We start from the raw sequence: 27,098 nt of genomic DNA on the forward strand, positions 1-27,098 counted from the left end.
GCAGCGGGGGAGTCCAATGGAAGCCTTCGTCGCAGCCCGCAGGAAACAATCGAGTGCGATTTAGCTAAAAAATAGCAACCTATATAATTGAACGCGGTCATAAACTACATCCTGTCTCGCCAGTCCGGGTCCGTGGTTCTCGTCGTTGTGGTTCACGCCCATTAATTTGCCGTTAACGGCGTCCGCTCGGCCTTGTTTATACTGTGCAAGGCAGCTTGAATCGGGGGAAGCAGGCCCGGTCCTGTGCGAGTTTTAACGGCCGTTTAGGGATCTGGAGTGTGTTTTGTGCGGATCGGCCCCTTTAGCTCACCAAGTAAGTGAAAATACGGATAATACTCAATTTATTTTTGCTGGTAGAGAACAGTTTCCCCTGTCGTACGACACGGTGTCAGTTTGTAGTTATTGTTAGCTTCAAGCTAGCAGTTTGCCGGAGTGACGGCTCCAATACCCTCTGAGCGTCTTCTTTTGGCTAATGCTAACGCCTAGCGTCAAAACTCGAGCTAGCGTTAACAGTAACTTGGGGAGGTGTGTTATATTTGTACGTAACACATACGTCGACCACGATACACTGCTTGATTTGTTCCCCCTCCATCGGTGTGTTTGGTGTGTTTCCGTTCAGTATTCTGCCAGGATCCCAGCAGCGCTGATAGCGGTTGTGTTAGCGCCGTTAGCTCGCTGGCGAAGCTAAAGTTAGCCTTGTTTTGTGAAACCAGCTGGCTGAGAAGCACTCGAGCTGTTTGCTAGTTTTTCTCGCGTTTAACTGTCGTTACGCGTCTTTTATAATAATCTGATTGTACGTTTCATTTGAACCATACATGATACAAACATAATGTTGTTTACGAATATTAAGACACTTATATAATAGTGGTAGTTATATGGTTTGCACATCCTTACTGTCAATTCTATATAATGTATCTTTATGCTATGGTTATAGTGTATTACATATGATTGTAATTTTTCTATATATGTTCTTGACTGCAGTACTTTGCTTTATTTGTTATTTTTAACATTGTGCACCAATGCAAATTCCTTGTATTTGAAAACATACTCCTTGTTTTCTGATTAATCGTCTAGTCAGCGAACCTGACCGACACTGGCCAATGTTTTTCTCTTTACAAACTTAAATGAATAACTTGATATACCGTCACACAGCCGTGATGTCAACGAGACATGTGTGAACTCTTTAACGTTTAATGATGTTACCTCACTGCTCTCTTGTCCTAGAGAATATGACCCAGATGCAACAATGACATCCAGATTTGGTAAAACCTACAGCCGCAAAGGAGGAGAGGGCACGTCCAAGTTTGACGAGGTTCTGTCCACCAAGAGAGGCACCCTTAGTACCAAATGGGGTGACACCAAATACAAGGCCAAGGTGGGCTCCAAGCGTGTCGGCGCGCCCAAGAATGATTCTGTCCTGGAGGTTTACAAGAGACCCCGTCCGTCCGGAGACGGCTTCGAGGATCCGTTTGGATTTGACAGCGACGAGGAATCCAAGCCGGTGTCGTCTCGCAGCAGCAGCAAGTCGTCGCCCGCCAAGCCCACCTCCGCAGAGCCCCCGCAGGCGGAAAGGCCAGGGATTTCTCTGAACACGGGGAGCCGGTCCAACCTCCAGGGAGGGGGCTTCGCCACTAGAGGGCCGTCATGGCTGACCAATGACAGGAACCAGCCCACCAGGGTGGTGGAGGACACGGCTCGGTTCTTCAACAGCAGCAGTGCTACCATAGGTAATACACAGCATTTTACCTTAACGCTTGGGTTGCTCTGGTCTAGAACTGTACCTGTAGTTATGCAGTATCAATTCAACTATTCATTCATTTACTTGATTAATCTATGAAATATTGTACAGATAGACGCCCATAAGAGGTTACTGCTTTGGATGACATCACAATATCCAATATCTTTTTCCTCCTGTAAAACAAAATATGACGCCTGCTTGCATCAGCTAGCGCCAACCAATTTCAACTAATAATATAATGCAACTTAGAGAAGATCCCCGAGCTAATCTTTGGAACGATAACTTTTTTAATTCCTTCCAGCATTAGGTCCTGCCTGCCTTTCCTGTTCCACTCAGAAATGCGTCACTGTACTGAAGCCAGACACTCTTTAATTTATTTATTGCTGTTTTACAGCACATTAGCCCAGATTTCCTTTTAGAAATAATAACCTTTTTATTTATTTAGGAAACATGAAATATGTTTTACAGTGCTGTCACAGAATGGGCTGGAATCTGATGTTCTAAATGCTCCTTGGTTTTGTTTTTTAATGTCTTCCTACATTGTGTCTTGGGTAAGGTCTAAAAATCTGGTCCTCTCTGAACTTTGTCTATCAAAATGGAAACGCATCTGGTGAGGATGAACCCTGATTTTCATCTGAAAAGGATTGAAAGCTAAATTTGATGGACAAATTTGACGAGTCATTCTGTCGGCATCCATTGGCTCATATTACCCACACACGTTGGACTTAAGCATAATTCTGTGTGGGGAATGAATTGCAGATCTTGCGATGGGATTCTGGGTCTTCGTGCAACAAACGCAGTAACTTCTATGAAACTATATGCTCCCGTGGACATTGCATTTGTCTCTGTCTGAAGTTCAAGAAACATTTTCACAGAACATCATCGGAGCTGCAAGCGGTCGTCGTAACACTGCACAAATCTGGTGTGCAGGTTTTTGTAAAATCATTTAACCTTCAAGAACAATCGACGAGAGCGCGTGGTTCCCACAGGAGTGTTTTCTTCAGCTTTAGATTTGAATGATTTTAAAGAAATCTGGGTTATTGGTTCGTCGTCGGTGTCGTCACTTTCAGCTCGACTTGCCCTCAGCTTTCCGTGACTGCTGCTGGCCACCTGCCAGAGAGGCAAGCCACTCCAACCAGCTCCCGACAACAAGCTGTGCCTCAGTGAGCCCTTCTGAAACGCTGCCATGGCGATGTTAATTCAGGACATATGCCAAAATCCTTGACCAAATAACTCTTTTGATAAAGTTTGCCTCTATTGTAGAGTTTGACTACAGTTACTTTCAGACTGACGTTTATTTTAGAAGCTTGGGAGACACTGTTTAATATTGAACAACAAATAAAATCAACACTATGACACTTAACTGTAAATACGGGGGGGAAAGGAATTTACAGTATTATGGTTTCAGGTCGATAAATTCTAAAAGTACGTGATGTGACACCAGCATATGACGAGCTGGTGGCTCCTGTCCCAGTTTGTCTCCCTTTTAATCAATCCACAAAATGTACAAACATAATTAAGAGTGTACTTTAATGACGGTCCATTGTATAAAGGAATGCATGCAGCCTGCGGGCTTTCTGTGTGTCACAAAATAGGAATCAGGGTTTTGGAATGGATCTGAATTTGTGTTTCAGAGGTTTTGAAGTTAAATTGATTCTCTATATACCATATCGTGCATTAATGGACGTCCTGAGCCAATCCAGGTCGGGATTGAGGCCAATCTGGTATTTTCGATTGATTGTCGAAAGCCTTTCCCTCTCCGATGCATCCTCTGTTTGCTTCTCGTACAGCAGCTATTAAAACCACCTCACGGTCCCCCTTTAAACCTCTGTAACCAAGTAAGAGAAACAAAATAAACCGAAGCCAGCGGTCATAGCTGATGCTATGTAGAGAGATCCTCTGATGCCGTGGCAGATTTAATATTTGAAATGCAGAGAAATTCAGCCGTTTAAAACAAATGTAAATTGAATCAAAGACTCGTAGGCCTCACATAGGCTGAATGTGGTCTGTGCAGAGTCTGATTGAACTGCATTTAAAAACAATGTAATTTGAGTTGAGCCTGTGGCGGCACACCCAGTTTCCAATTCAGTTTATCACATTCAACATTACACAGATGCTACACCCGCCCATCTAAGGGAGTGTGTGTATATCAAGAAATACAGCTAATTTGAAGAATAAGAAAACTTTGGGCTCAGGCCATTTGTCATGACTTTTAATGTTCAAATTAGTCCGATTATCAAGGAAGTACTGTGTAACTGATTATGAAAAACAGTGTCTGTTGCAGCCAAGAAGCAAGGCGGTTATCTGGTCAGAGCACAATGGTTGGCGAAGATAAAAGGGCGGCAAAGAATGCGTTGATGCTATCATCACGATATCATTTTTTACACCCGACGGGCTGTAGGTGAAGTTATTCACACCAGCGTTACATTTTATTACATGAATGGCTTGAATGTAATATGGATGGATTGGATTTTCCTCATTAATGAGGCGTGCTGCTCATCTTCCAGCAGACGGGCCTCGATGCAGTTCAGTGATGGATCACATCGCCGTCTTGGACACGTTATATTCCACACGTCCTTTTAAAACCTGAGATGAGATTTAACTCTGAGTAGAGAAAGATAAACGTTGAGTGCTCTGGTAACGCAGGCGACAGGTCTCGCATCTCTCTTCCCAGCTGTTTGTGGTTCTTGTGTAGTCAAACCGTATGCATTTGTCTGTAAGCACCCCCCTCCTCTTTGAAAGGATGCTCGGGAGCAGGTCACTAAAAGGAAGATGCCCTCCATCAGTTTCCAAATGTTTTAACCTTTTTTTAGTAGTTTTTCTCACTCGTCAAAATCCGGTCTGAAGACAGTGAAGTAGTGAGATGGCCTACTTTCTGTTTGTTATGCCTCGACAACACAGCCTTTAGTCAACCACCGGCTCTTTTCTACAGAGCAGATACAGATATCCTTTGATGCTACGCTGTGAAGCAATTTCCTGTTTGCTCAGAGTGAGGATTCCAGTATTGTCACCCACTTGTTATCTGTTAAGGCACAAATGGCCTCTGGGTGTTCATAACCACATTGTGTGTGTGTGCGTGTGTGTGTGTAGTCCTGGCAAGTGGATCCAGACCCCCCCTTTTTTTTCTTGTTCTTGAAGACATTGAACTCGACTGGCAGAGGTGAAGCTTGGTAGCAGTTCCAGCTGTGTGTATGACCTGTTTTCATTGTACAATCCTTATGCACACCGTTGTTCTGCTGAGCAGCCTGTGACGTTAACTAAAAGCACATTGAGGGCACAGGGTTGTTGTTGCAGATAGGATTCTGTAGGTTGCAGCTCACCACTGTTATATGATATGCTGCTTTTCTCTGATGTTGTTGTTGAGTTTTGGGTTTTGTACTGGTCCAAACCATCAACCCCCCCCCAAAATACACGGATGATTCACTAATGAAAATGATATTTATCATCATTATTGCAGTCCTAGTGCATATTAAAATATCTAGAAATATAAGCTATATATAGTTACATCTGATGCCTCCAATTTATGGTATTTTTTTACTGATTCTGAGTCTGTTTTCCTTTGATGCAGGAAAGTCTCAGCAGAGCTCCTCGTTGTCAGAGAACCAGCACAGCTACTCGTGGTACCAAAATGCTTCTGAGAGCGACAAGAAGCCCCTGGCGCAGACCACCACCCTGAAGACGGGGTCCAAGGCCGAGTCCACTTACGACTCCTGGGATGCCATCATGGGCCTCCGTCCACCGTCGCCCTGCCAGGAACCTCGCAACCCAGCCCCCACACTCTCGTGGACCTCAGCAGGCATCGGCATGGGCAGCACTGACCTAGGGCAGACCCGGCACGAGAAGCCCCCCTCTCCCCCGCGGCTCCAGAGCCCCAGCGAGAGCGAGGACATAGGGGGCGACTCCGACTTCCTCGTTGAGACGTCGGACTACTCTCAGACTTCCTCCGCCTCGTCACTTCTAAGAAACACAAACTGTCGGACGTACAGGAGGCCCACCAAACAGGGCTCCGGCAAAGCCTCAGACTCCAGCGGCCTCGCCAGCACTGTTTTTAGCACAGATCTTCCCAAATCCACATCTGCCGGCAGTAATAAGATGGCGGGTGGCGGAGGGGGGCGGGGCAGGACGAGGGACTACACAGTGCTGCACCCCTCTTCCGTGTCGATGTGCAACGTCACCATCCAGGACCGAGGAGTGGAGGAGTTTAGCACGGATGCAGCGCCCTCTAGTGGTAGCAGTAGCGCCGGGTCTGGCAGCACGACGGAGCTGGGAGATGCGGGATGGCAGCGGAAGAAGATGGAACAACAAAACACAAGGTGGTAGGGCCGTGTCTTTTCTCCAGTCTGTTTACTATAACTCATTTAGGGTTGGGCCGACACGGCAGGATGAAGGAACGGGTAGTCACAAGAACCACAATCAGTAGGACTGACACACTTTTAGTTTTCTAACTAATCTTTAACTTTCTACCTCTGACGTATATCGTCTCGTCGCCCAAAAACACACACACGTCGTCATAGATAAACACAATGTGCACCATGCGCCTCCTCCCACCTCGACTGAAATTGAACCTCCTTCATGTTGCTGGCGTTGACTCACTTCCTGTCAGACCCCCAGAGTTCCTACATGGTATGCAAAAGTATGGAATTATTAGTCCGTCGTCTTATTGCTGACTGCTAACTTAAACGCATAGTTTGCTGATAAATAGATAGAATATTTTTCATTTGCCAGAACGTATCATAATGACACGTTCTTTAGCCGGTTTGCATAAAATCGAACCCATTTAAGCAAAACCTGAAATCGATCCAACCAGCACCAAACATCTACTGGTTCTTCATCTGCATGCTGGTTTGCATTGAAACATTTCGTTTTATTGTTTTTGTTTATGAGGTTCATAACGGAGGTTTACAAAGTTGCTAAATATGCCAGGTTGATGTTTGGGGAATTTTGTCTGAAAATGATGTCCAAAACCTTCAGAATATTTCCATTTGCTGAAATGGTTGCCTGCACCGATGCATCAAATGGAAATATTTGGAAACATCACATAGCTTCAATACACAGCTGGGACCAAACTGAGAGAGAATATCAAGGTGCGTGTTGTTGGCCGTGTGGAATCATAACATTTTGTCAGCCTTGAAGTGGAAACAAACCTTTCAGGGGAAAGAGGGAGGACCCAAAACTTTGTGGATGAAACCTGATTTGAATTCCTCTCTGAGCAAAAGGAGTCTGAACGCCGGCGACTTTCTATACATGGAGGCGAAAGACATTCAAGGTTACTTGCTGTCTGATTTCAAAGCGATTTAGCTGAGAAACTTCATGAAAAGGGAACAATCAGTGAAGCAGGGTTTGTACAAACACATGCGTCCGCTCACAGACGGGGACACTTTATCCTTCAAAACATATTTTTGCAACCTTTTCATGTCATGCGTGTTAATTCTATTTACATGATTTTATCCCTCAGCATGAGGTTCCAAACTAAAGCAGCGTTTCATTTCAGCGTTCAAACCGTCACAAACATTTACTCCCATATGACATATCTGCCTGTTATGCTGGTGCAGGAGTCATCTGACATTTTCAAATGCTGCCAGAAAGTATATTCGAAATGAAAGTGTTGCTTTCATTACCTGGGTTGAAATGAACAGATTGGTTTCAGGGAAGAGTCTCGTTAAAGTGTTTATTGAAATGTGGCAGGTTGTTCTTTCATGTCATTTCATGTCGAACACATTTTTACTGCAGCCTGAAGCCACAAACTGATAAATGCATTTGACAGGTTTAAAGACTCACTGCAGAACGCCACCCAAGTGAATCATTTAAACAACTGATTCTTATTTTTTTGACTCTGTCTCCTTCCTGCCTATAAACAATGTGTTTCTTGATGTGCACCCCTCCTCTCCTCAGGCTCAAACCAACCCAGACGAAGTCTAAGAAGGACTGCAAGCTGGAGTCGTTTGGCTTCGAGGAAGAAGACGCCCATCAGGAGGACACCAGTGCCGACAACACAGACGGGAGATCCAGTTACAAGATCCAATACTTCGGCTTTGACGACATAAGCGACAGCGACGGCGCAGATGATGAGGATGAGGATGGCGGCGCTAAAGAGAGGAGGAGGAGGGCCAAGAAGGCTGCGGCCGCCAAGAGGCCGCCGGTGGTTACCGTGGAGGAAACGCTGACTGAGGAACCGCCGGACCCCTTCGAGAACCTGGAGAGGCTGGCCAACCTGGAGAGGCTGGAGAGGCTGGAGAGACTTGTGATACCGACGGCCAGGGAACAAAAGAAGAACTTCGAGAGGCAGGAGAGCAGGATACAAGCAGGTATACCCGTATATAAACTACCCTTTAACGAACAGCTTGTGCAACAAGGCTGCATTTGTCATTGATTATTATAGAGAAGACTAAAGGGCATTTATCTGTGTGTAATGTTGCTATGTAAACACAAACGCAGAGCACCCACACCATCGCTTGTTTTACCAGCATACAGACTCAAAGAGCACATCCTCCCACACACACACACACACACACACACACACACACACGGAGCACAACACTAACAAACCGTGTCTCTCCCTTCGTCTCATCTGAGCTCATCCTCAGAAGCCGGTCGCTGTGTGTTGTTGTTCCTACGAGGACCTGATGCAGACGGAATCAACACTATTTATTACATTGAAGTATCTGATCTTATCAACAGCTCATGAGTCGTTTTTATTTGTTTGTTTGGCAGGGTATAAAACACACATCTAAGTAAAATGAGATGAATAATTGGAACATGTTTTGGTGGTGGTGACTGTTTTGTTTGCAGACGTCCTGGACTTCTCAGACGAAGGCCTCCGAGTGGTGGCCGGGGTTCCCAGGAGGCCGCCTCAGGGCAAACCGGCCGAGAAGAACCCAGACACCCTCCGGAGGATCTTTAGCGCACACAAGAAGGTCAGACACCACACTTATTTTCACACACATCGCCGCCAGCGCCGTACGGAGTCTCACACTGCCAGGTTTCATGTTGCACCCTCTGAGTAGGAAATGTCGCTGTCTGCTGTGGGCCGGGAGGTGAAAAATATAATGCAAAATACTAACATGTAATCCGAAGAACCCATGACAAGGGCCCAACCTCTGTGCCCATTAGCTCCAGACATAGGGATGAGTCTTTTTCCAGTAGTCCCTAATGAGCAGAGAGTGTATGTTGCTGCTGCATGAGGCCGCCCCTTTTTTTTGTGTGTGCAGCCGCTGCAAGAGCAGAAAATCTCTCAACTTTTTAGGAAAGCGTTGGGGACGTCTGTAGGAAATGGCCTGGCCTTTCTAACCGATACTATCTTAACAAAAAGAGAGAAAAGGCCGTTAGTGGGAGCAGATCGGCCGGACGGACACCGAATGTTACGGGCGAGTGTTGTCGCCGTCCGTGTCATCTCTAACGGATCGTCTGGCAGATCGACTGGTGACAAGATGATCGTACACTGTATGAAGCAATCATCCTCCAGAGCTCATGGTGGAGGGAAAAAAAACAATGTCAAACAAATAGATGGAAGACTAAATAGATAATAAAAAGCGAAAGAGACAATGCAAGTCTATGACACAACATCGTGTAGAGGGGTATTTTTTCAAGATACTAAAACCTACGCTCAGTGTGACTCACTAGTGTGTGTGTGTGTGGGCCGAGCAAAGGATTGAGCTCTGGTTTATTCGGAGGCATCGAGTCATCTTTGAACACCTCTTTGGTTCAAAGCCTCAGATAGATTAAAATCTTGGATTGACGTGAGATTTCAGTCTCTCGCTGAAGGAGCGTTGTTTGTTTGCCTTAACGAGGCCTCTCATCACGCCGACTTGTTAAATGCATTTGCATCACGTTATCCATGTTGGGAAAGGTAATACACAATAGTAGGACGATTTGCCAGGGCTCCTTTCTGGATTTATATTGTTTTCATAGACGGGGGATCAGGATGAGCCAGAATATAGGAACTCTAACAAAGTCACTGCTGCTGCTGTCTATATTCCATTTTGCACATCATCCATAATCCGCCATTGAGGAGTTTACAAGAGCACAAAGTTCTCCTCAGATGTACGGCAGATTGATGCATTTGACATTAAATCCTGGAGTATGCCCCCAAACATCATCGATGGTCTCACAAAATCACATGGGGAACACATCAGTTTAAATAAATGGTAGTAATAAGCAGCATTCTGAACCCTTAGAGGCGAACCGCTTTCTCTTTGTGTTGTCAGAAGGAATGGAGGCAGAGAAAATTTATCTCTCAGCACCTGCAGGGAACTTTGGAATCACCGATTGTAAAGTTAATTTTCTCTCCATCTGCCCATCGCAGACCAGCTGGAAGAGTTTAAACAGACACATAGATGCATGATAAAGTAGTTAATGGACTCTCTCCTTCTCAGGCTTCATGCCCCGCCTAACAATGACTTTACAGCTGAATGATGTGCTCCATTACTTCCTCTCTATCTTCCCTCCCTCTGGTCAGAATATTCTTTATTTCTCTTACCAAACACTGCACATTCTGGCTCTCTCACTCCATCTGCACTTAACATAATGAAGACTGAGAGCAGCGTTGAGCTCATTATGACAACAAAAAGCGACCGGCCGACGGAGGAGTTGTCAGAACTCTGCCTCGATTGGGGATTTTACCATAATGACGGTGCGTTGATGGACTGATCCATATTTAGGCATCCTTATGGAGGACTCTCTATACAGAGATCTCTTAGTGGCTCTTTACAATGATGTACCATAAATGGAAAGTAGGCCACTAATTTGTAATAACCTGCCCAGGGACTACGGATGGAAATTAGTTAATTAGCTAACTTTACTTTTATCAACGCTAATTTGAGTGTTTTATTTAATTATCGGCCCATGCAGGCCCTCATGTTGGTGCTCGGACATAATCGGGCCTAAAAATTAAAATTTCTCGGGGGGCGAGAAGTTTCCTTTTCCTTTTATACTGTGCTTTAATATGTCATCACATCACATTTTATATTCAAATCAATGACAACATTTTGCCCAAAGACAGTCCTTGGGAGTTGGTTGGGATTTTGATTTTAATGCCAAAACAGTATGTCCCTGCTCGCCCACCCTCCTCTGTCACTCTCATCTCTCCCATGCTGCTTAGCGGCGGGTGGGCGGGGCGCGGTGGGGTAGGTGTCCGTCTGCATCATTCAGATTATTGTAGGAGGCTTTTAATTTGGTGTGTTGAGGTTCCAGCACAGCAACGCTCATCCGCAAACTCCTCTTTTGTCTCTGCTTATTAACCCTGTGGTGCACCCCCCCACACACACACACACACACACACACACACACACACACACACACACCTCCCTCAGTACTCTTCAGCCAACTCTCTCTCCTTTCTTTCTTTCTCTCGGCCCTGCCCTCCCCTCTTTTGTTTTCCATTATGAATGCCCCGGCATCTACCAACCACAGGTTTGGCAAAAATATATAGACAGGAGATGAGCCAGGGATGAAAGGAGGAGGGTGGATGTGTGTGTTTTTTTAAGTGTGTGTGTGTGTGTGTATCCAGCTGTTTGATCAGTGTTGGCTGACTCTCACCAGTTTAATATGCATCCTTTTATCCCGTTTTCTTTCTACTCTTTCTCCTTCAGTCCCGTCTCCCTCCTCTGCCTCTGTTTTTATCTACGAACCCATTTCTCTTTTGTTAATCTGCACTCAAGTTCATGAGAAATCACTGAAAACACTGTGAGATTCTGAAATTGTGTTGGAATGTGGACATAAATCTTTCTATTCATACCGCCACAAGCAATGCGATTGTATAAATGACCTGGAGTTATATTGAAAGGGTTTGGAGTCTGTAACGACCCTAAGCCACGACCAATGCTAATAATATTGGTTAAGCTTGTTGTTTCTGTAATTGTGCAGAAATACTGAGGTTATACGTGGTTGAAACTCAAGTGACCTACCAATGTTTTACTGTTCCTTTTTCATGGCCAGTTGAAAGCTTTTGTACTGTTTGAATCTATCTGACTCCAGACATGTTTTATGTTCACTCTCCCCGTGTCGCTGATGTTTGATTCTGACGTGTGTGTGTGTGTGTGTGTGTGTTGCAGTCTCCCACCAAAGCCGTGTACAACGCCAGACACTGGACGTTGGAGAGCGAAGAGGAGGCCACGCCATCTTTCGTGGCTCGATCACTAGCAGCTCTTGTAAGGCTTGATTTGATTTGAAAGTAGTTATGTCCCGTACGCAGCCATATTTAATATCGTAACGTTTTTTTAACATCAACTCCTGTTACCAGGCACCCGTCTCGGCGGGTGGATCGAGTAAGGAGCCCTCCGCTCAGAAGGACGACGGCGTCTTCAAGGCTCCGCCCCCTCCTCCCAAAGTCACAAAGTGTGTCACCCTCCCAACGGACCTGTACCAGGACACCGTCACTGCACTCAAATGCCGCAAAGAGCACAAGGAGGTACGCAGGAGGACTTGCTGTCTGTCGTGTCAGTCTGCTGCTGTGGAGTAAACGGTTGAAGAGGCACTTTAATGTGTGGTGGATAACGAGGTCGATTCAAATGTACCCGTGTTTATTTTTCATCATCCGTCATTTCACCTGCAAAGTTTGGGTGGAATTAAGAGCGTTGCATATAAACAAACTAAAGTAAAAGGGCATTAAAGCATCCTGGTGTATTTAAGTTCTGTATCTCTGGTCGTGTTCCAGCTGTACACAGTCGTCCAGCACGTGAAGCACTTCAACGACGTGGTGGAGTTTGGAGAGAACCAGGAGTTTACCGATGACTTTGAGTATCTGGCTACTGGTCTGAAGAGTGGGCAACCTCTCAACACACGCTGCCTTAGGTAAGACCCCCGCTGTAGTGCCCCCTGGAGGGGATGGAGCGTACCCTCCCTGATTTATAAATCATGACGCGTGCGTCTGCATGTATCTCCAGTGTGATCAGCCTGGCGACGCGCTGCGCCATGCCCAGCTTCAGGATGCACCTCAGGGCCAGAGGGAAGGTGGCTCAGGTCTTCAAAACCCTCAATGACGCGCCACAACACCCGGTGAGGATCCATCTGTTGAAGACGTACTGTTAGAAAGTGCTCAGATGTTAGAAATGAAGCTGTAGACATTCAGGGTTTTGGTCTGAGAAGTGTGAGTATTCTTTTCTTAAAGTGGACTCTCATCTCTGCAGAACCTGGCTCTGTGCACGGCGTCTCTGATGTACATCCTCAGTAGGGACCGGCTGAACATGGACTTGGACCGGTCATGTCTGGACTTGATGATCCGGCTGCTGGAGCTGGACCTGGACCAGGGGTCCGGGCCCGTGATGGAGACGGACCCCACCACGCAGTTCAGCGCCCGAGAAATCGCCAAAATGAAGGAGAAGATCAGGAAGCTCTGTGACACCGTGCACAACAAGCACCTGGACCTGCAGAACATCACGGTACTGAACGGACTTGGCTTTTAATTTTTGCGTGAATATTCGCCACACTGGATGATTTTAATTCCATTCTTACCTGCAGAGCCGTCGGGTAGTGGAGCCTTGAAAAGCATTTAGAGCGTTGCAGCCTCTGAAGCCTCTGACTAATGATATTCTCTCAGCAGTCCGGGTGACTCACAGCCTCCCTTGTGTGTCGAGATATTTCTGTCTTTTGTGCTCTGAAACATCAACAGTAAATGTAAAATTCGGTGTCAGATGCCATTTTATACCAATGTCACAGTCACACAGTCTGAAATCCACCAAGGAACAGAATCCTGGCCCAGAATGCACTGCAACAGTATTATCTCACACCATAACTGTAATGTAATGTAACCTGTTGGACTTAAAAAAGCACTTTAGATGCACGCTGACTCCTTTTTGTCCCTCCTCTCTCTCCCTTCAGACGGGACATTTAGCCATGGAGACGTTACTGTCTCTGACTTCAAAGCGAGCAGGAGACTGGTTCAAAGAGGAGCTGCGGCTACTGGGAGGACTGGACCACATAGTGGATAAAGGTGAAAGATATTATAATGTATTGAGTCGAAATAACCAGAAAATTAGACGCGCGTGGTTTCTGATGCGTCCGTTTTTATTTCTGCCTCCACAGTGAAGGAGTGTGTGGATAACTTAAACCAGGAGGACGAGAAGGAGAAGATGGTGTCGTCTCTGTGGGGAGCCGAGAGGTGTTTACGGGTGTTGGAGAGCGTAAGTGCCACACGGACGGGCGTTACGTAATTAGGGTACAGAAAAAAGGTCACTGTATTCCACTGCAGTTACAGAGATGATGTAACATTTAAAAAAAATGGGGATTATTAGCAGCATGTCACGATTCCAAATAAAGAACAAACGTCGTGTATGTGAGCTGACGAGACTGCAGGAGAGCTCTGGTCTGGAGGGAAACGTTTTCTAGTTCACTATCACAGCCTCCAGATGAAAGAATACTTTCTTTGGCTGGAAATTAAGACAACAGTGCAGCTTAAAATACCCTCACTATCCAAAGACTTGACATCAGATTTAATGAAACTCTTACAGGAAAGAACCAGACCGGTTTATGGCAGTTTAATTGAAGTTTGAGTGTGAAGTGTGGATAGCATGTAGTTAAAGTACGTTTGAGTTAAATGTACCGATATTATCGAGCGTGAAAAAGGAAGGAATGTTAAGAAGTCTTTGTTTTTGTGTGTTCATGCAGGTGACGGTGCACAACCCCGAGAACCAGGGCTACTTGATCGCCTACAAGGACTCATCACTCATCATCTCCTCTGCAAGGTAAGCACACACACACACACACACACACACACACACACTCTCTCACACACACACACAGTCCCTGCAGGAAGCCGTTTGTGTGATAAAGAAAAAACGTTTCGGAATAATAAGTCAACAAAACATTGTTTAAACATTGTGTGGATGTAAGGGAGAGAGAGAATACACCCCAGGTGACCGCCTTCATTTCAAATAAAGCATATTTTTGTCGCCTTTGAATTTAAAATGTTCACAGCAATTTGATTACAAAACGTGTTGCTTTAAAAAAAGAAAAGAAAAAAAAAGAGAAGTTTCTGTGAAATCTGCAACAATCGCCCAAAAAAGTCTGAACTCCTGGAGGCGCTGCCCCCCAGAGGTGTCACTAATGTCTGTCCATCTTGTGACTGTCTGTGTGGCCGTGTTGGCCGTGTTGGGCACCAGTCTGATGGGCCTCGGTGAGATAAGATCAACACAACACAGCTGGCAGTCTTCAAACTGTGAAAGTGGATTTATAACAGCAGAACTCAACGAACAGATTCTCCTTGTCTTCACTGTTTGGTACCGCGTGACGGTCAACATGTCCTTGTTAAGGACATTTTTGAATAGTTTGTTATGAAAATGTACAAACATTAGAATGCTTAAGACTGCAGATTAAAAGGTTAATATATATTTCTGCCTTCAGAAGCTCAGATTGACGTGTGTGTGCATGTGTGTGTGCATGTGTGTGTCAGTCTGTCTGATGGTTATTGTGTGCATCATTATCAGGGTTTTGTTGTTTAATTTCCTGGTCGTGACATCCCGTCAGTCACAGCATTGACCTTTGCCCTCTGACATCAGCAGAAAGAGAGAGAGAGTAGTCCACTGTGGAAATGACCTGACCTTTCTGTCTGTCTGTCTCTCTCTCTCTCTCTCTCTCTCTCTCTCTCTCTCTCTCTCTCTCCCTGTCTCTCTCCCTGTCTCTCTCCCAGTCTCTCCCAGTCTCTCCCTGTCTCTCTCTTCCTGTCTCTCTCTTCCTGTCTCTCTCTCCTTGTCTCTCTGTTTCTGCCTCCACCACCCACAGAGATTCTCTCTCTCTCTCCCTCTCTGTCTGTCTGTCTGTCTGTCTGTCTCACTCCCTGTTTTTCTCTGTCTGTCTCTCCCTGTCTCTCTCTCTTCCTGTCTCTCTCTCCCAGTCTCTCTCTCCCTGTCTCTCTCACCCTGTCTCTCCCTGTTTCTCCCCATCTCTCTCTCTCCCAGTCTCTCCCTGTCTCTCTCCCAGTCTTTCTCTGTCTCTCTCTCTCTCTCTCTCTCTCCCTGTCTCTCTCTCCCTGTCTCTCTCACCCAGTCTCTCCCTGTCTCTCTCTCCCTGTCTCTCTCTCCTTGTCTCTCTGTTTCTGCCTCCACCACCCACAGAGATTGTCAGTCATGGAAAATGCTGGAAAGGCAACAGGCTTCACAGATACCTGTATAATAACGTCCTCGGGGTTCAGTTACCATAGATACTAACATCGTATTTATCTATCAGTTACTTATCCAAATATTTATCAGTTGCTTTTTTGTTACTCACATGGAGGACTTCACCTCAGAATACATAAGGCCGCCTCGCAGCACTGATTTATCAGTTCCTTCTTCCACAACAACGCTGAAGAACAGGGAGCAAATGCAGAATGAATATCAGGGAAATCGGCATGGTAACCAAGGTCACAGATTTACATGTCAGCTGATAAGTGACAACCAATTGCAGAAATGCCAACGATGCGTTTCAGGTAACGGTGTCTCCAGTTTGCTTCGTATGGATCTCAACATCGCTCTCGTAACGTATCGGTCACATGACTTACTGCTGAGTTACTTTTACCTTCTCACTCCTCCCTCACCCTCTGTGTGACCGGACCTCCGCCCTCCACAGAAGGTCTGGGGTGGGCTGAAGATGAGGATGAAGAGGCTAAATGAGTCAACAAAGAGCTGCTGTTTCAGTGGGTGACACAGGCCTCAGTCTGAGCGTTCAGCTGTCCTCCCTATTAACTCAATTAACCCCCAAAACCACACACACACACACACACACACACACACACACACACACACACACACACACACACACACACACACACACACAGAAGCAGCATATTCATGTAACCTTGACTTCAGGTCTTGGTACTCTGTCATTTCCTTTGTTGCCGTAAACGCTGCTCTTATTGTTTCAACCCAAACTCGACCCTCGGCCTCTCAGCGATTCAGCTGCCGTCAGGACTAATTCAATAATCCCTCCAAACCACCCTTACACACACAAAAGTCCTATAGTTTATTGACTATGCTCATCTGCCTCTAAGTAGGAACCAAACTAGGGGTGTAACGGTACACAAAAATCTCGGTTCGGTACGTACCTCGGTTTTGAGGTCACGGTTCGGTTTATTTTCGGTACAGTAAGAAAACAAAATGCAAAATATAAATGTGCTAGTTGTTTATTACTTTTGTGCTTTTAACAGTAGGAACATGCACTGGAGCTAGAATGCTGCTCAAAAATATAAATACAAGTATTTAAAATATTTATTTAAAAAATAAAAATAACAGACTGTTTCTTTAAAAAATATATTTTCTCCATCTGATGTGCAAAATTGAACAGTTGCAACACTAAATAGTTTCAAGTTGTTGCTCAGATTAAATAACATGAATAAGGCTCAGACTGTTTTTTTAAAAACAAATCTTTTCTCCATCTGATGTGCAAAATTGAACAGGGCAGGGAGAGGCTGTTTAAATGCGGTGGGGAGCTGTGTTTGCACTAACGTTACGCTCGTCTTTCTCCTCGTTGTAGCGATGTTCACGTGGGGGTGGTGCCGTTTCAAATACGTCAACAGGTTTGACGTGTTGCCAGAAACATACCCGACCTCACATGAACAATGTCGGCAAACCGCTTTGCCGAAGTGTTCCCAAACGGGAGACCTTAATGTCGCGGGAGGGTCCTCCAACTCTGGCTTGTTGCCAACGCTAGCGGCATTAGCATTAGCCCTGACGTCCGCTACTACTGCTGTTTATTGTGTTGCGGTGTGCGCAACTGCGCATGTGCGGCTGCAGCACGCTCCACAAATGCGGTCCTCTACTTAATATGTCCGTATGGAAACTCGTTCGGTACGCCTCCGTTCCGAACCGAGCACCCCGTACCGAAACGGTTCAATACAAATACATGTACCGTTACACCCCTAAACCAAACCCTTTCTTGACAGACACAGTCTCTTCAAGGATTATTCAGGTTTATTGCAACTTATGTCTGTGTTTTCCTTTGTCACCTGCAAAGTGAGTTTAGCCCACAAACAAACACACTTCTGTTCACACCCCAAATGTGAACAAATGTCTCTCCTGTAGATTTCCTTCCTCTCAGTCCACAGGCCATGTTTCCCTTTTTTCTCTCTTTCCCTTTTTTCTTTTTTGTCTTCCTTTATTTCCTTCCTCTCACTCGGGCCTGTTGTTCAGACTCTGGTTTCTCCCCTCTGTTCAGTCACTGCCGTCATTAGATTTAATCTAGTTATTTACATCAGGCGGCTGACCCGACTCACCCCTTCTGCTGCTGCAGCCGGCCTCTCTCTCTCGCTCTCTCTGTGTGTGTGTGTGTGTGTGTGGGGACACATCCTCGTCTGAATGCCGCTCTGTTTCATGATGGAGTAGAAAAGGAAAGAGGCTGAGCTGGATCCAGACGTGACATCTGAGCCCTGTTTGAGAGAGAAACTGTCCCGCGTCAGCAGGAAGACTCGGGTGGCTGCTTGCTTTGTATTTGTCAGGTGGAGGTGTGTTTGCTCGGCACGGCGAGTTCACTCTGTCCGGGTCCCGTCAGAGAGATGTATACGTCATCATTCCTCTATGAACCGCTATCGGATAGTGAATGGTGCTGCTGGAGGCAGTGGTTGGTGCGTTCCTGTCCGCTTGTGTATTCCTAGTCAACATTGTTGAACCTCCTCTTTACGTAGCAGGTGGATAAACTCCATACAAGTTGGCCTGAAATGTTTTAGCTGTATTTTATAATGGTTATATCCAGCATTCAATCTCTAGGCCTCCGTGCCGACGATTAGGGTTGCAAAATTCCGGGAATTTTCAAAAGTGGAAACTTTCCATGGGAATTTATGGGAATAAACGGGAATAAACTGGGAATTTTTAAAATTGATGGTTGGCTCTTCAAAGGGGACTTAAATATAGCTGAGGAAAGTTATTTTGTAGCATAATCTTGACTAAAACAAACAGATGCCATTCAAATACACTTGAATATCCATGCCATTCCTCAACCACATGCACAGAGCACACTGCTTATTGCATGCTATTGAGACCACGCCCCCTACTGGCACTGTGCATGCCTCCATCACATGTACAGAAGATCACTAGAAGACTGGACCACACTTTAGAGCCTGAAGCACAAAGACTATTGAAGGCACACATTTGAGCTTCTGGACTAAACAAAGTGAAGTTTTGATGTAGTGCTGGGCGGTATACCGGTTCATACCGAATACCGGTGGTTTTTTTGTTTATGATATGCATTTTTCATATACCCCAATACCGGTGAGTGTGTAGCGTATGAACGTCGGGAACGCAGAGCGGCGGAACGTCGCGCCGCCGGACATTGTTTGAGAGGGGGCTGTTTAGCAGCTGCACCAAACAAGCAGCATGCGAGAGCACAGCCTGTGTTGAGCGTAAGATGCGGTGAAAAAATAGATAAACACGGCGAAAGTTTCTTTTTGCCGAAACTTTCGCCGTGTTTATCCATTTCTTTTTTTCGCCGAAACTTTCGCCGAAAGTTCCGAACGAGCAAGCAATGAAACAGAAGAACTTGTGCCGAAAAGAGGAGCCGTGTCTGTTGTTTGGAAATTCTTCGGCTTTAAAAAATCGACGTCGAACAAACAACAATATTCTGCAAATGCCGTCGGGCTAAAGTTGTAGCCGCTGTTCGCACTGCGGGAGAAGAGACGAGTCAAATGTCACTCAAAGACGCGTTTGCTAGGGGGACTGCCTACGACAAGAAAAGCAAACTGTGGAACTATTTATTTTTTTAATTTATTTGTTTCAATATTATTTATGGATGTTGCCTTAATTGATGTCCAGTGGATAAAGAAGTCTTCATATTGCAGTTACAGGAGACGTATTGTTTACATTGTGTAGCCAGTTGGTTTACAAAAGATGTTTTTTCAAGTTGCAAAACAATAAAGGGTTCTGTATTTTGACTGCAACAGTCATGCATTCTGATTCCTTCACATCATTAATGCTAGTGTGGACATTAATGTTTTTCTACAATATTCACTCCTTATGACATTAAAATATGTCAGTCCAAGCCAATTTACTGCAGTAATTATTCTCTAAATTATTAGAAAATTAGGTTAACACCCAGTCGTGCTTGAAAAAAAAAATACCGTCAAATACCGTGAAACCGATATCATTTTGAAAAATACCGTGATATACATTTTTGGTCATACCGCCCAGCACTATTTTGATGCTATTATGGGGAAATAGGTTTATTAAAGCTCTAGTCTACGATTTGAAAGGTTTGAAAAAAGTATCCCCCCCCCCCCCCCCCCACACACACACACACCCCTCCCCTCTGTGCTCCTCCGAGCTCGTATCGTTCTCCCCTCGCAGTCTCCCACCTCCCTCTTATTTTGCGAAAATAGTTAACTGAAATGTGTTTCTGAAAACATTTTAGGCGAGAAAGTTGCTGAATCTGTCTTTAATTTAGATCGACAACGGTCAGTTTAAAAGATTTTCGAGAGCTTACGGGTGGCCGCCCTCCGTCTCTCGAAATTCGCCGCTCCGTGACGGCATTGCACGGCTTCTTACATAGACATGAATGGGAACATTCCATTCCATTTTTGAATGAGTGGGGTTGGGAGTATTGAACCTAACATTCCTGTTTTTGACTTCACCCATGAAGCAACTAATTAAAACATGTTCTGTTCTACTTTCAAATAAATCTGTTGAAATATCTGTTGAAAACATTTTGTATGGATGTTTTCTTATGACTTCTGTTCATATTTATGCTTGGATATAATATATTCCCAGTTAGTTCCCCTAAATTAATTCCCATAATTCCCATTATTCCCATGGAGAGTTTCCAAATATGGAATATTTCCAAAATTCCCAACCTTAAGTTCCTGTGGAAATTTACCGGAAACTTTCCGGAAATTTACCGTGAATTTTCCGCCCCTTTGCAACCCTACCGACGATAGCCTGGAATCCTGAGTAAAAACGCTCTGGAAAAAGAAATCAGAAGTAGTTTTTAACTTCCCTCTCTCCGTGTCAGGGGGTTGAGGAGGTGTGAGGAGATGATCCAGCGGTACAGCAGGGAGCTGAACGCGGATGGAGCCGTGGGGAAAGCCGTGGAGGACTGTATGAGGGCCATCATAGGAGTCCTGCTCAACCTGACGCACGACAACGGTGAGCACACGTTCACCGCTGAGTGTTGGCATAGAAACGGGTTTACTGGAGCTTTACTGGAAACGGAAATTGAATTATTAAAACTGTTATATCTTATTATGTGTGTGTTTGTGTTTGCAGAGTGGGGCAGTACGAAGACCGGAGAGCAGGAGGATTTAATAATGACTTCTCTGAACTGTGTCCTCAAAGTCCCTCAGTATCTTCCACAGGAGCAGAGGTTCGACATCCGAGTTCTGGTGAGTATCACACACACACACACACACACACACACACATTTCCACACCAACTGTCAGTAGTGTTCAATTAGCTGATGCTTTGAGTTAAAAATCCCTCCGTGTGTGTGGCGTTCAGGGCCTGGGCCTGCTGATCAACCTGGTGGAGTACAGCGCCAGGAACAAGTACTGTCTGATGGAGATGGAGATGGAGGGAGGTCAGGGTCCCTGCGACTCCACCGTCCTGCTGAACCCTCCGCACCAGGACCTCGCCAGCACTGGCCCGCTGAGCGCCATCGCTGCTCTCGTACAGGTACCAAGCTTATTTTCTTCTTCAATTCATATGGTTATTCTGTTTTTGTTAATCAGTTAAGCTTTTCTGTCTACAGTATGTCAGAAAATAGAGGAAAATAGTTTCCAGAGACAGCGGAACATCTATTTGATCACAAAGGCGTAGCAGTATTCTCCGTTCACTTCTGGAAGGAACAAGAAGTCAACAAACAAATCAAACCTTAACTGTAATTTACTTTATACGAGTTAACAGTTTTCATTGCAGACACTTGGATGTGCATCAACCTCGTTTAGTAGTCTAGAATGCAAAGAACACCGAAACAAGCAAGAAAACAGGGAGTGTTTTTGTATTTGTGCTTCGTATAAATCACTTTCAAAATTGGCTCTTAATGTTTTGCTCCAGAGGATGTGACTGAACCAGCTGTTGTACATGACTGTCTCTCATGCTGTTTACTTACATGTAGTTTGACATATCTGGTGCAGAGACCCTGAAACGGATCTTACAGTGAACGTATGCAGCAGGTGCTGTATGAGAAGTCCTTCAGGCTGATCACATCCAAATAGACTGTACATTAATAGTGGTATTGTCTCGTCCTCGTCTGCGTTTTGTTCCGTTACGCTGTTTTCCCGTGAGCACCGCTTCAATCGAATCATCCCGCGTAATCACATTAGGCTGATGCTCTTTCACCGAGGTCAACAGTCGACATGCGGAGAGTAACGCGAAGCGAGGAGAGGCGGAAATCATTTATTGTGAAAGTGAAAATAACATAGTTTCTACTTGGAATGGAAGATGGAGTGCCTGCTCTGACTTCAGGGGTATTTCAACAACATAACAACATGAACTGTTGAAATTTAGATTAACATAATTAATGGGAGCTTTAACATCTGCTCCATGAGACTGTTTTGAAAATACTGCTTTAAATGTTTCCCCGAGAGGAACTTTTCACATTTATTAAAACGATCAATATAAATGTGCTTGTACAGCACCGTTTTTAAAACATGCAAACAATAACATACGACCCCAGGGAGCCGGTTACTGTGACTGTTAACTGGTTTCTACAGTTGTTACCACAGATATTTAAAGCTCTTATGTAAGGTTGTTTTTTTGTAGTTTAACCTGCTTCCTAACCTTCGTCCTCCTCAGCTGTTCCTCCAGCGGGAGCGAGCCGCCATTCAGGCTGAGGCGCAGACGGATGACCTCATCAAGGAGGCGCCGAAGCCTGCGCCGGACAAGAGCGGCGAGTGGCAGGAGACGGGCGGCGAGATCCAGTGGGTCTCCAACGAGAACAACACGGACAAACCAGAAGACGAGAAGAAGGAGAAGGAGAAGGAGGAGGAGCACGAGGAGCTGGACCTCAACAAAGGTACGACCGGGTTGTGTGTTTGTGTTTTAGATGTGAGAGAGAGGACTTAAGACCTGACTAATGTTCCCTCTTCATCCTCCTCCTCCTCAGCTCTGCAGCATGCAGGGAAGCACATGGAGGACAGCATCGTAGCCTCCTACACAGCACTGCTGCTGGGCTGCCTGTGTCAGGGGAGCCCGGTGAGTGACTGAGTGACACACACACACACACACACACACACACCTTTTTCAAGTTTTTTTATCTATTAAATCCAAACTTTACTATGTCGAATTAACCACAGAATGCTCTTTTTTCCACCCATGGCTTCCACATTGATGGTTACATGCAAACATATAACATGTTACATGAGATATATACAGCATACACTTATTCTGGTTTAGCTGTAATGAATCATCATTTTGATTGTCTTGTTTAAATTGTTTGCATTGTTTCTCTCTGTCTCTCCACCAGTTGAATGTGACTACTGTGAGAGATAACCTGCCTAAAGGAGATTTCTCCATCATGACAGAAATGCTGAAAAAGTTCCTCAACTTCATGAACCTCACCGTGAGTCACCTCTGTAATACTCGTGTGTGTGTGTGTGTGTGTGTGTGTGTGTGTACATGCGTCTGTGTGTGTGTGTGTGTGTGTGTGTGTGTGTGTACATGCGTCTGTGTGTGTGTGTGTGTGTGTGTGTGTGTGTGTGTACATGCGTCTGTGTGTGTGTGTACATGCGTCTGTGTGTGTGTGTACATGCGTCTGTGTGTGTGTGTGTACATGCGTCTGTGTGTGTGTGTACATGCGTCTGTGTGTGTGTGTGTACATGCGTCTGTGTGTGTTTTTGTACGTGTGTGTGTGGTGACTGACCGACCTCTCGTCTCTCTGCAGTGTGACGTCGGCACCGCAGGACAGAAGTCCATCTCCCGGATCATTGACTATCTGGAGCACTGCTAGAAAGAAGGCTGTCTCAAACACACACACACACACACACACACACACACACCAAAACCATCTCCTTCATCCTCGTCATCTCCACAAACCACCGCAATCATTATCATCGCAATCATCTCAGAAGAGTGAAACACACCTGCTCCAGGAGAGGACTTAATCTAACACACACACACACACACACACACTGAACACATCTTCATCATCATCTTCCTCTCCGTGTTGTGACCTCGTCCTCCTCATCCTCCCGTTAACAGAGCTTTCTGTGTTCTAACATGACAACAGAATGAAAAGGGTGTTTCTTTGTCCCCTTTAACTTGACATGAGATGAACTTACATTTATAATGACTTGATGACTTGAAAGCAGAATTTATTTTACTTTAATTAAAAGTACGATCCAAGTCAGTATTTCTTCCCCCCCACCGTCCTCTATTTATAATGTGCTCAAGCTTTTTCTGATTTTTACGGCCATTTTTTTTCTCTTTAATCTGTCTTTTTGCTTTTGATGAATTTCCTTTCCGAACTTTCCCAACACCCCCTTTGTACCAGTTGATGACAGGTTGAAGTGGAGCTGCCGTTTTCACCAGCCTGTCATCAAAGTCCTGCCTCAGCTCGGCCTCTGCAACCAATGATCACCAAAACAACTCGAGTGGTTGAAAAAAGAAAAACAATGACCGAAATAATTGCGTTCCACGCTGTGTTCTTCTTCTTCTTCTCCTCTTTTGGCTGCTCTAACCTCCCCACTCCTCCAGGAGGCGGCTGGAGGCAGACAAATCAAGTATTGATCCGTTCTGGCCAAAGCGCACAGAGACGGCAGAGGGTTCGGACCCTGAATTGCAGTCTTTTGTGAAACCGCGGTGGTGATTTTAAGGTAGAACTGCCTGTGAATGTTTGCATTCGGCCTCTTTAATGTGTTTTTCATCTGTATGTTATTTCCTCTGCGGCAAACTAGCTGATTTTAAAACCGGTTGTTCCTCTTGTGCCATTATTGAAAAACAGATGCTTCTCCCACACACACACACACACACACACACACACACACACACACACACTTACAAGACTTAAACAGAATGACCCTTGAGGTTGTTAAAACGCTCTGAAAACTTTGAACGACCCACCCCAATAAGTAGAAACTTTTTCCTTTTCAAAGAATCGATCGGCCTCTTGCTCAACATCAAAGCCGCGAGTCTCAGCGGGACCCCGAGACCTCCGGACCAGAAACCTTGTCCTCCTTCAGCTCCTCTAAATTGCCGCCCACGTGCGCTCGCCGCTCGGTGAAAAGCCCTCAATTACAGCACACAGGCGGCCCGTTTTTCCTTTTTGTTTGAGCGAAGTGCCGGCAGAAAGGCTTTCAGAGTTTCAAGTTGATGCCGTTTTGTTATTTGCTGTTTGATGCCGAAAGTTCAGTTTATAATCTTTTTGGAAAAAGTTCTCCTCCGTTCCTTTTGACAGTCGCATGGAATCTGTCCAACACGTTACAGTAGGAGTTAGGTTTGTGAGGTGCTTTATTTAGCCTGTTGACCTTCCCAGGATGCATTGCAGCAGAGTGCAGGTGTTGGAAGTTTGTAAATTGTAGAAATGAGACCGTGGCCTTTCTGGTGGATTTCTGCACGCTGATCGTTGACATGACGACACAGAGAGAAATTCAAAGCCTTTTCTTTTTTTCATTTTTTTTTTTAGGTGGTTTTAGATCGCTAAATTATTTCTGTGTCAAACAGGAAGAGAGGAGATAAATTCACTTCACTAGAGACTGAAATGCAGGTTAGCAGCTTTTGTCAAAAAGTCTGAGGTGATTTTTGTCTGTTCTTTTTGTTTTTTTGGTACCACTTTATGATGAGGCAGCAATTATAAAGGGTTGATCACTTATACTGAATTTCTTCATACATAGTTAACAACTTGGGAGAATTAGTGATCAGCACGAATAAGAATCAAAAATCTGTCATCTTTCATGAGGCACAGACTAAACTTCATTTAAGAATTTTTTTTTTAAGAAAAGGCATGTTTTATTGTAATAACTCATTCATAAAACATGAAATGGTTAATTAACCGTTCAGAAAGCTGGTAGCTGGTAACTTTTCAGAAAAGCTTCCTTGTTACAAAGCGATAGCAACGGAAGAAGACGCAGAATCTGATAAAATTTTGGCTACCCAGCTTTGTATTGAATAAGAAAAACTTTTCAAAATAATAGCTTATGAATAAAGTTTTATAATTAAACGATTTGCCATCAGGGCAGGAAACCCAATGTATACGTTCCCCAGATCGTCTGTAATTTTGTGTTTTCTTAGATGACCCAGAGGTTCGGCCGGAGATTAACTCTCTCTTTGATTTGGAAAATTAAAGTATAATTGTGTGTGGGGCTTTTTTTTTTTTTTTTTCTTTCTTTCTTGAATTTTTATGCGTTGTAAAAGTTTGAAGCACGTGTCATCAAGCATGTTCATCCCGTTAATTTGCATTTGTCTGTTCCTGTGATCATTAACATACACACACACACACACAGAGTTTAACCCTCACACTCCTTTTTTTTAAGTTTACAAGAGCTTTATTCACAGATGTCTGGAAGAATGAATGGAAGAGCTTTTTGTACATAGTTCTTGTACATAGATTTTCCTCGTGTAGGAGGAGAGGTTGATGGGTAATGGGGGGTGGGGGGCCGGTTGGGGGGTGGGATTAAATTTAAATTTAGACCAGTAGACTATACTTTTCTGAATCTTACTCTATTTTTCATTTTCTAAAGCCTTTTCTCCCAGTCGTGTTGTTGTTTTGGACAGACAGAGAGCTTCTTAACAAGCCAACTGCAGGAAAACTTGATCTTTGTACCCATTTGCAGACTGATGTCTTTGGTTACCTGTAAATAATTTTAAAATAATAAAAATTGCTACTTTCAGTACTTTCTGCTCCGCCTGTCTTTTGCCCTCTGTCGTCCCATTCTGTCCGGTGGTGATGATTCATTTTCACAATCACTGTCCTTTTTGAAAAGTGGATTTTTCTAGTTCATCTACAATTTTCTCAGATTATTGTAAACATGTCTAGTTTTTTTTTTTTTATTCAAGACTCTCAGCTACAACGGAGAAAGATGTTTGCTGATCCCACAGTAACAATAACATAAGAAGTTCATGGTCTTTATGATGAAAAATATATATATTTAATCTTGACAACAGATGCAGATTTCTACACCAGGATCTCAAAGATCTGAAATACAAAACTATTGACAGTTAATTGAAAATTATAAAAATAAAATGCGAAAAAAAATGATCTTTGATCTTAATGTCTTAGGAAACAAAAAAAAGAAAAAAGAAAAAGTCATTTTAAGAACCAATTTTTGAAAGTCACTTGGTCCCGCTCGTCCTCTCCCACGTGTCCTCGTTATGACTCCGCTGCCGCTCCTCCGGGCGCGCCGGGCCGCCGCTGCTCCTCCCGGAGGGAAAGTCCTTGATTGGCCCTGATGGCTCCCCAGCGACCAGTGTGGTCCCCTGTGAGGGGGGCCGCGATGCGCGGGTCGGCACCGAGGCCCCGCACGGGCCCTCCTCCA

At 44.8% G+C, this 27,098-nt stretch overlaps 1 protein-coding gene across 1 annotated transcript; it reads left to right on the forward strand.

The window, feature by feature from the left end:
- Positions 1-25,555, forward strand: LOC311008548 (wings apart-like protein homolog). The gene is made up of 20 exons (XM_084002249.1): positions 1-313; positions 1,225-1,727; positions 5,307-6,051; positions 7,631-8,043; positions 8,528-8,652; positions 11,788-11,883; positions 11,976-12,143; positions 12,390-12,526; positions 12,619-12,730; positions 12,862-13,113; positions 13,553-13,664; positions 13,757-13,854; positions 14,339-14,415; positions 20,642-20,775; positions 20,896-21,011; positions 21,127-21,300; positions 22,423-22,642; positions 22,733-22,821; positions 23,093-23,188; positions 23,510-25,555. Exons 2-20 carry the CDS (start codon positions 1,247-1,249, stop codon positions 23,573-23,575), a joined length of 3,711 nt encoding a protein of 1,236 aa, XP_083858375.1. The 5' UTR covers positions 1-313; positions 1,225-1,246; the 3' UTR covers positions 23,576-25,555.
- Positions 25,556-27,098: the final 1,543 nt, after the last annotated feature.

Source organism: Eutrigla gurnardus (genome assembly GCF_963514095.1).
Source record: "Eutrigla gurnardus genome assembly, chromosome: 22".
Taxonomy (NCBI): Eukaryota; Metazoa; Chordata; class Actinopteri; order Perciformes; family Triglidae; genus Eutrigla; species Eutrigla gurnardus.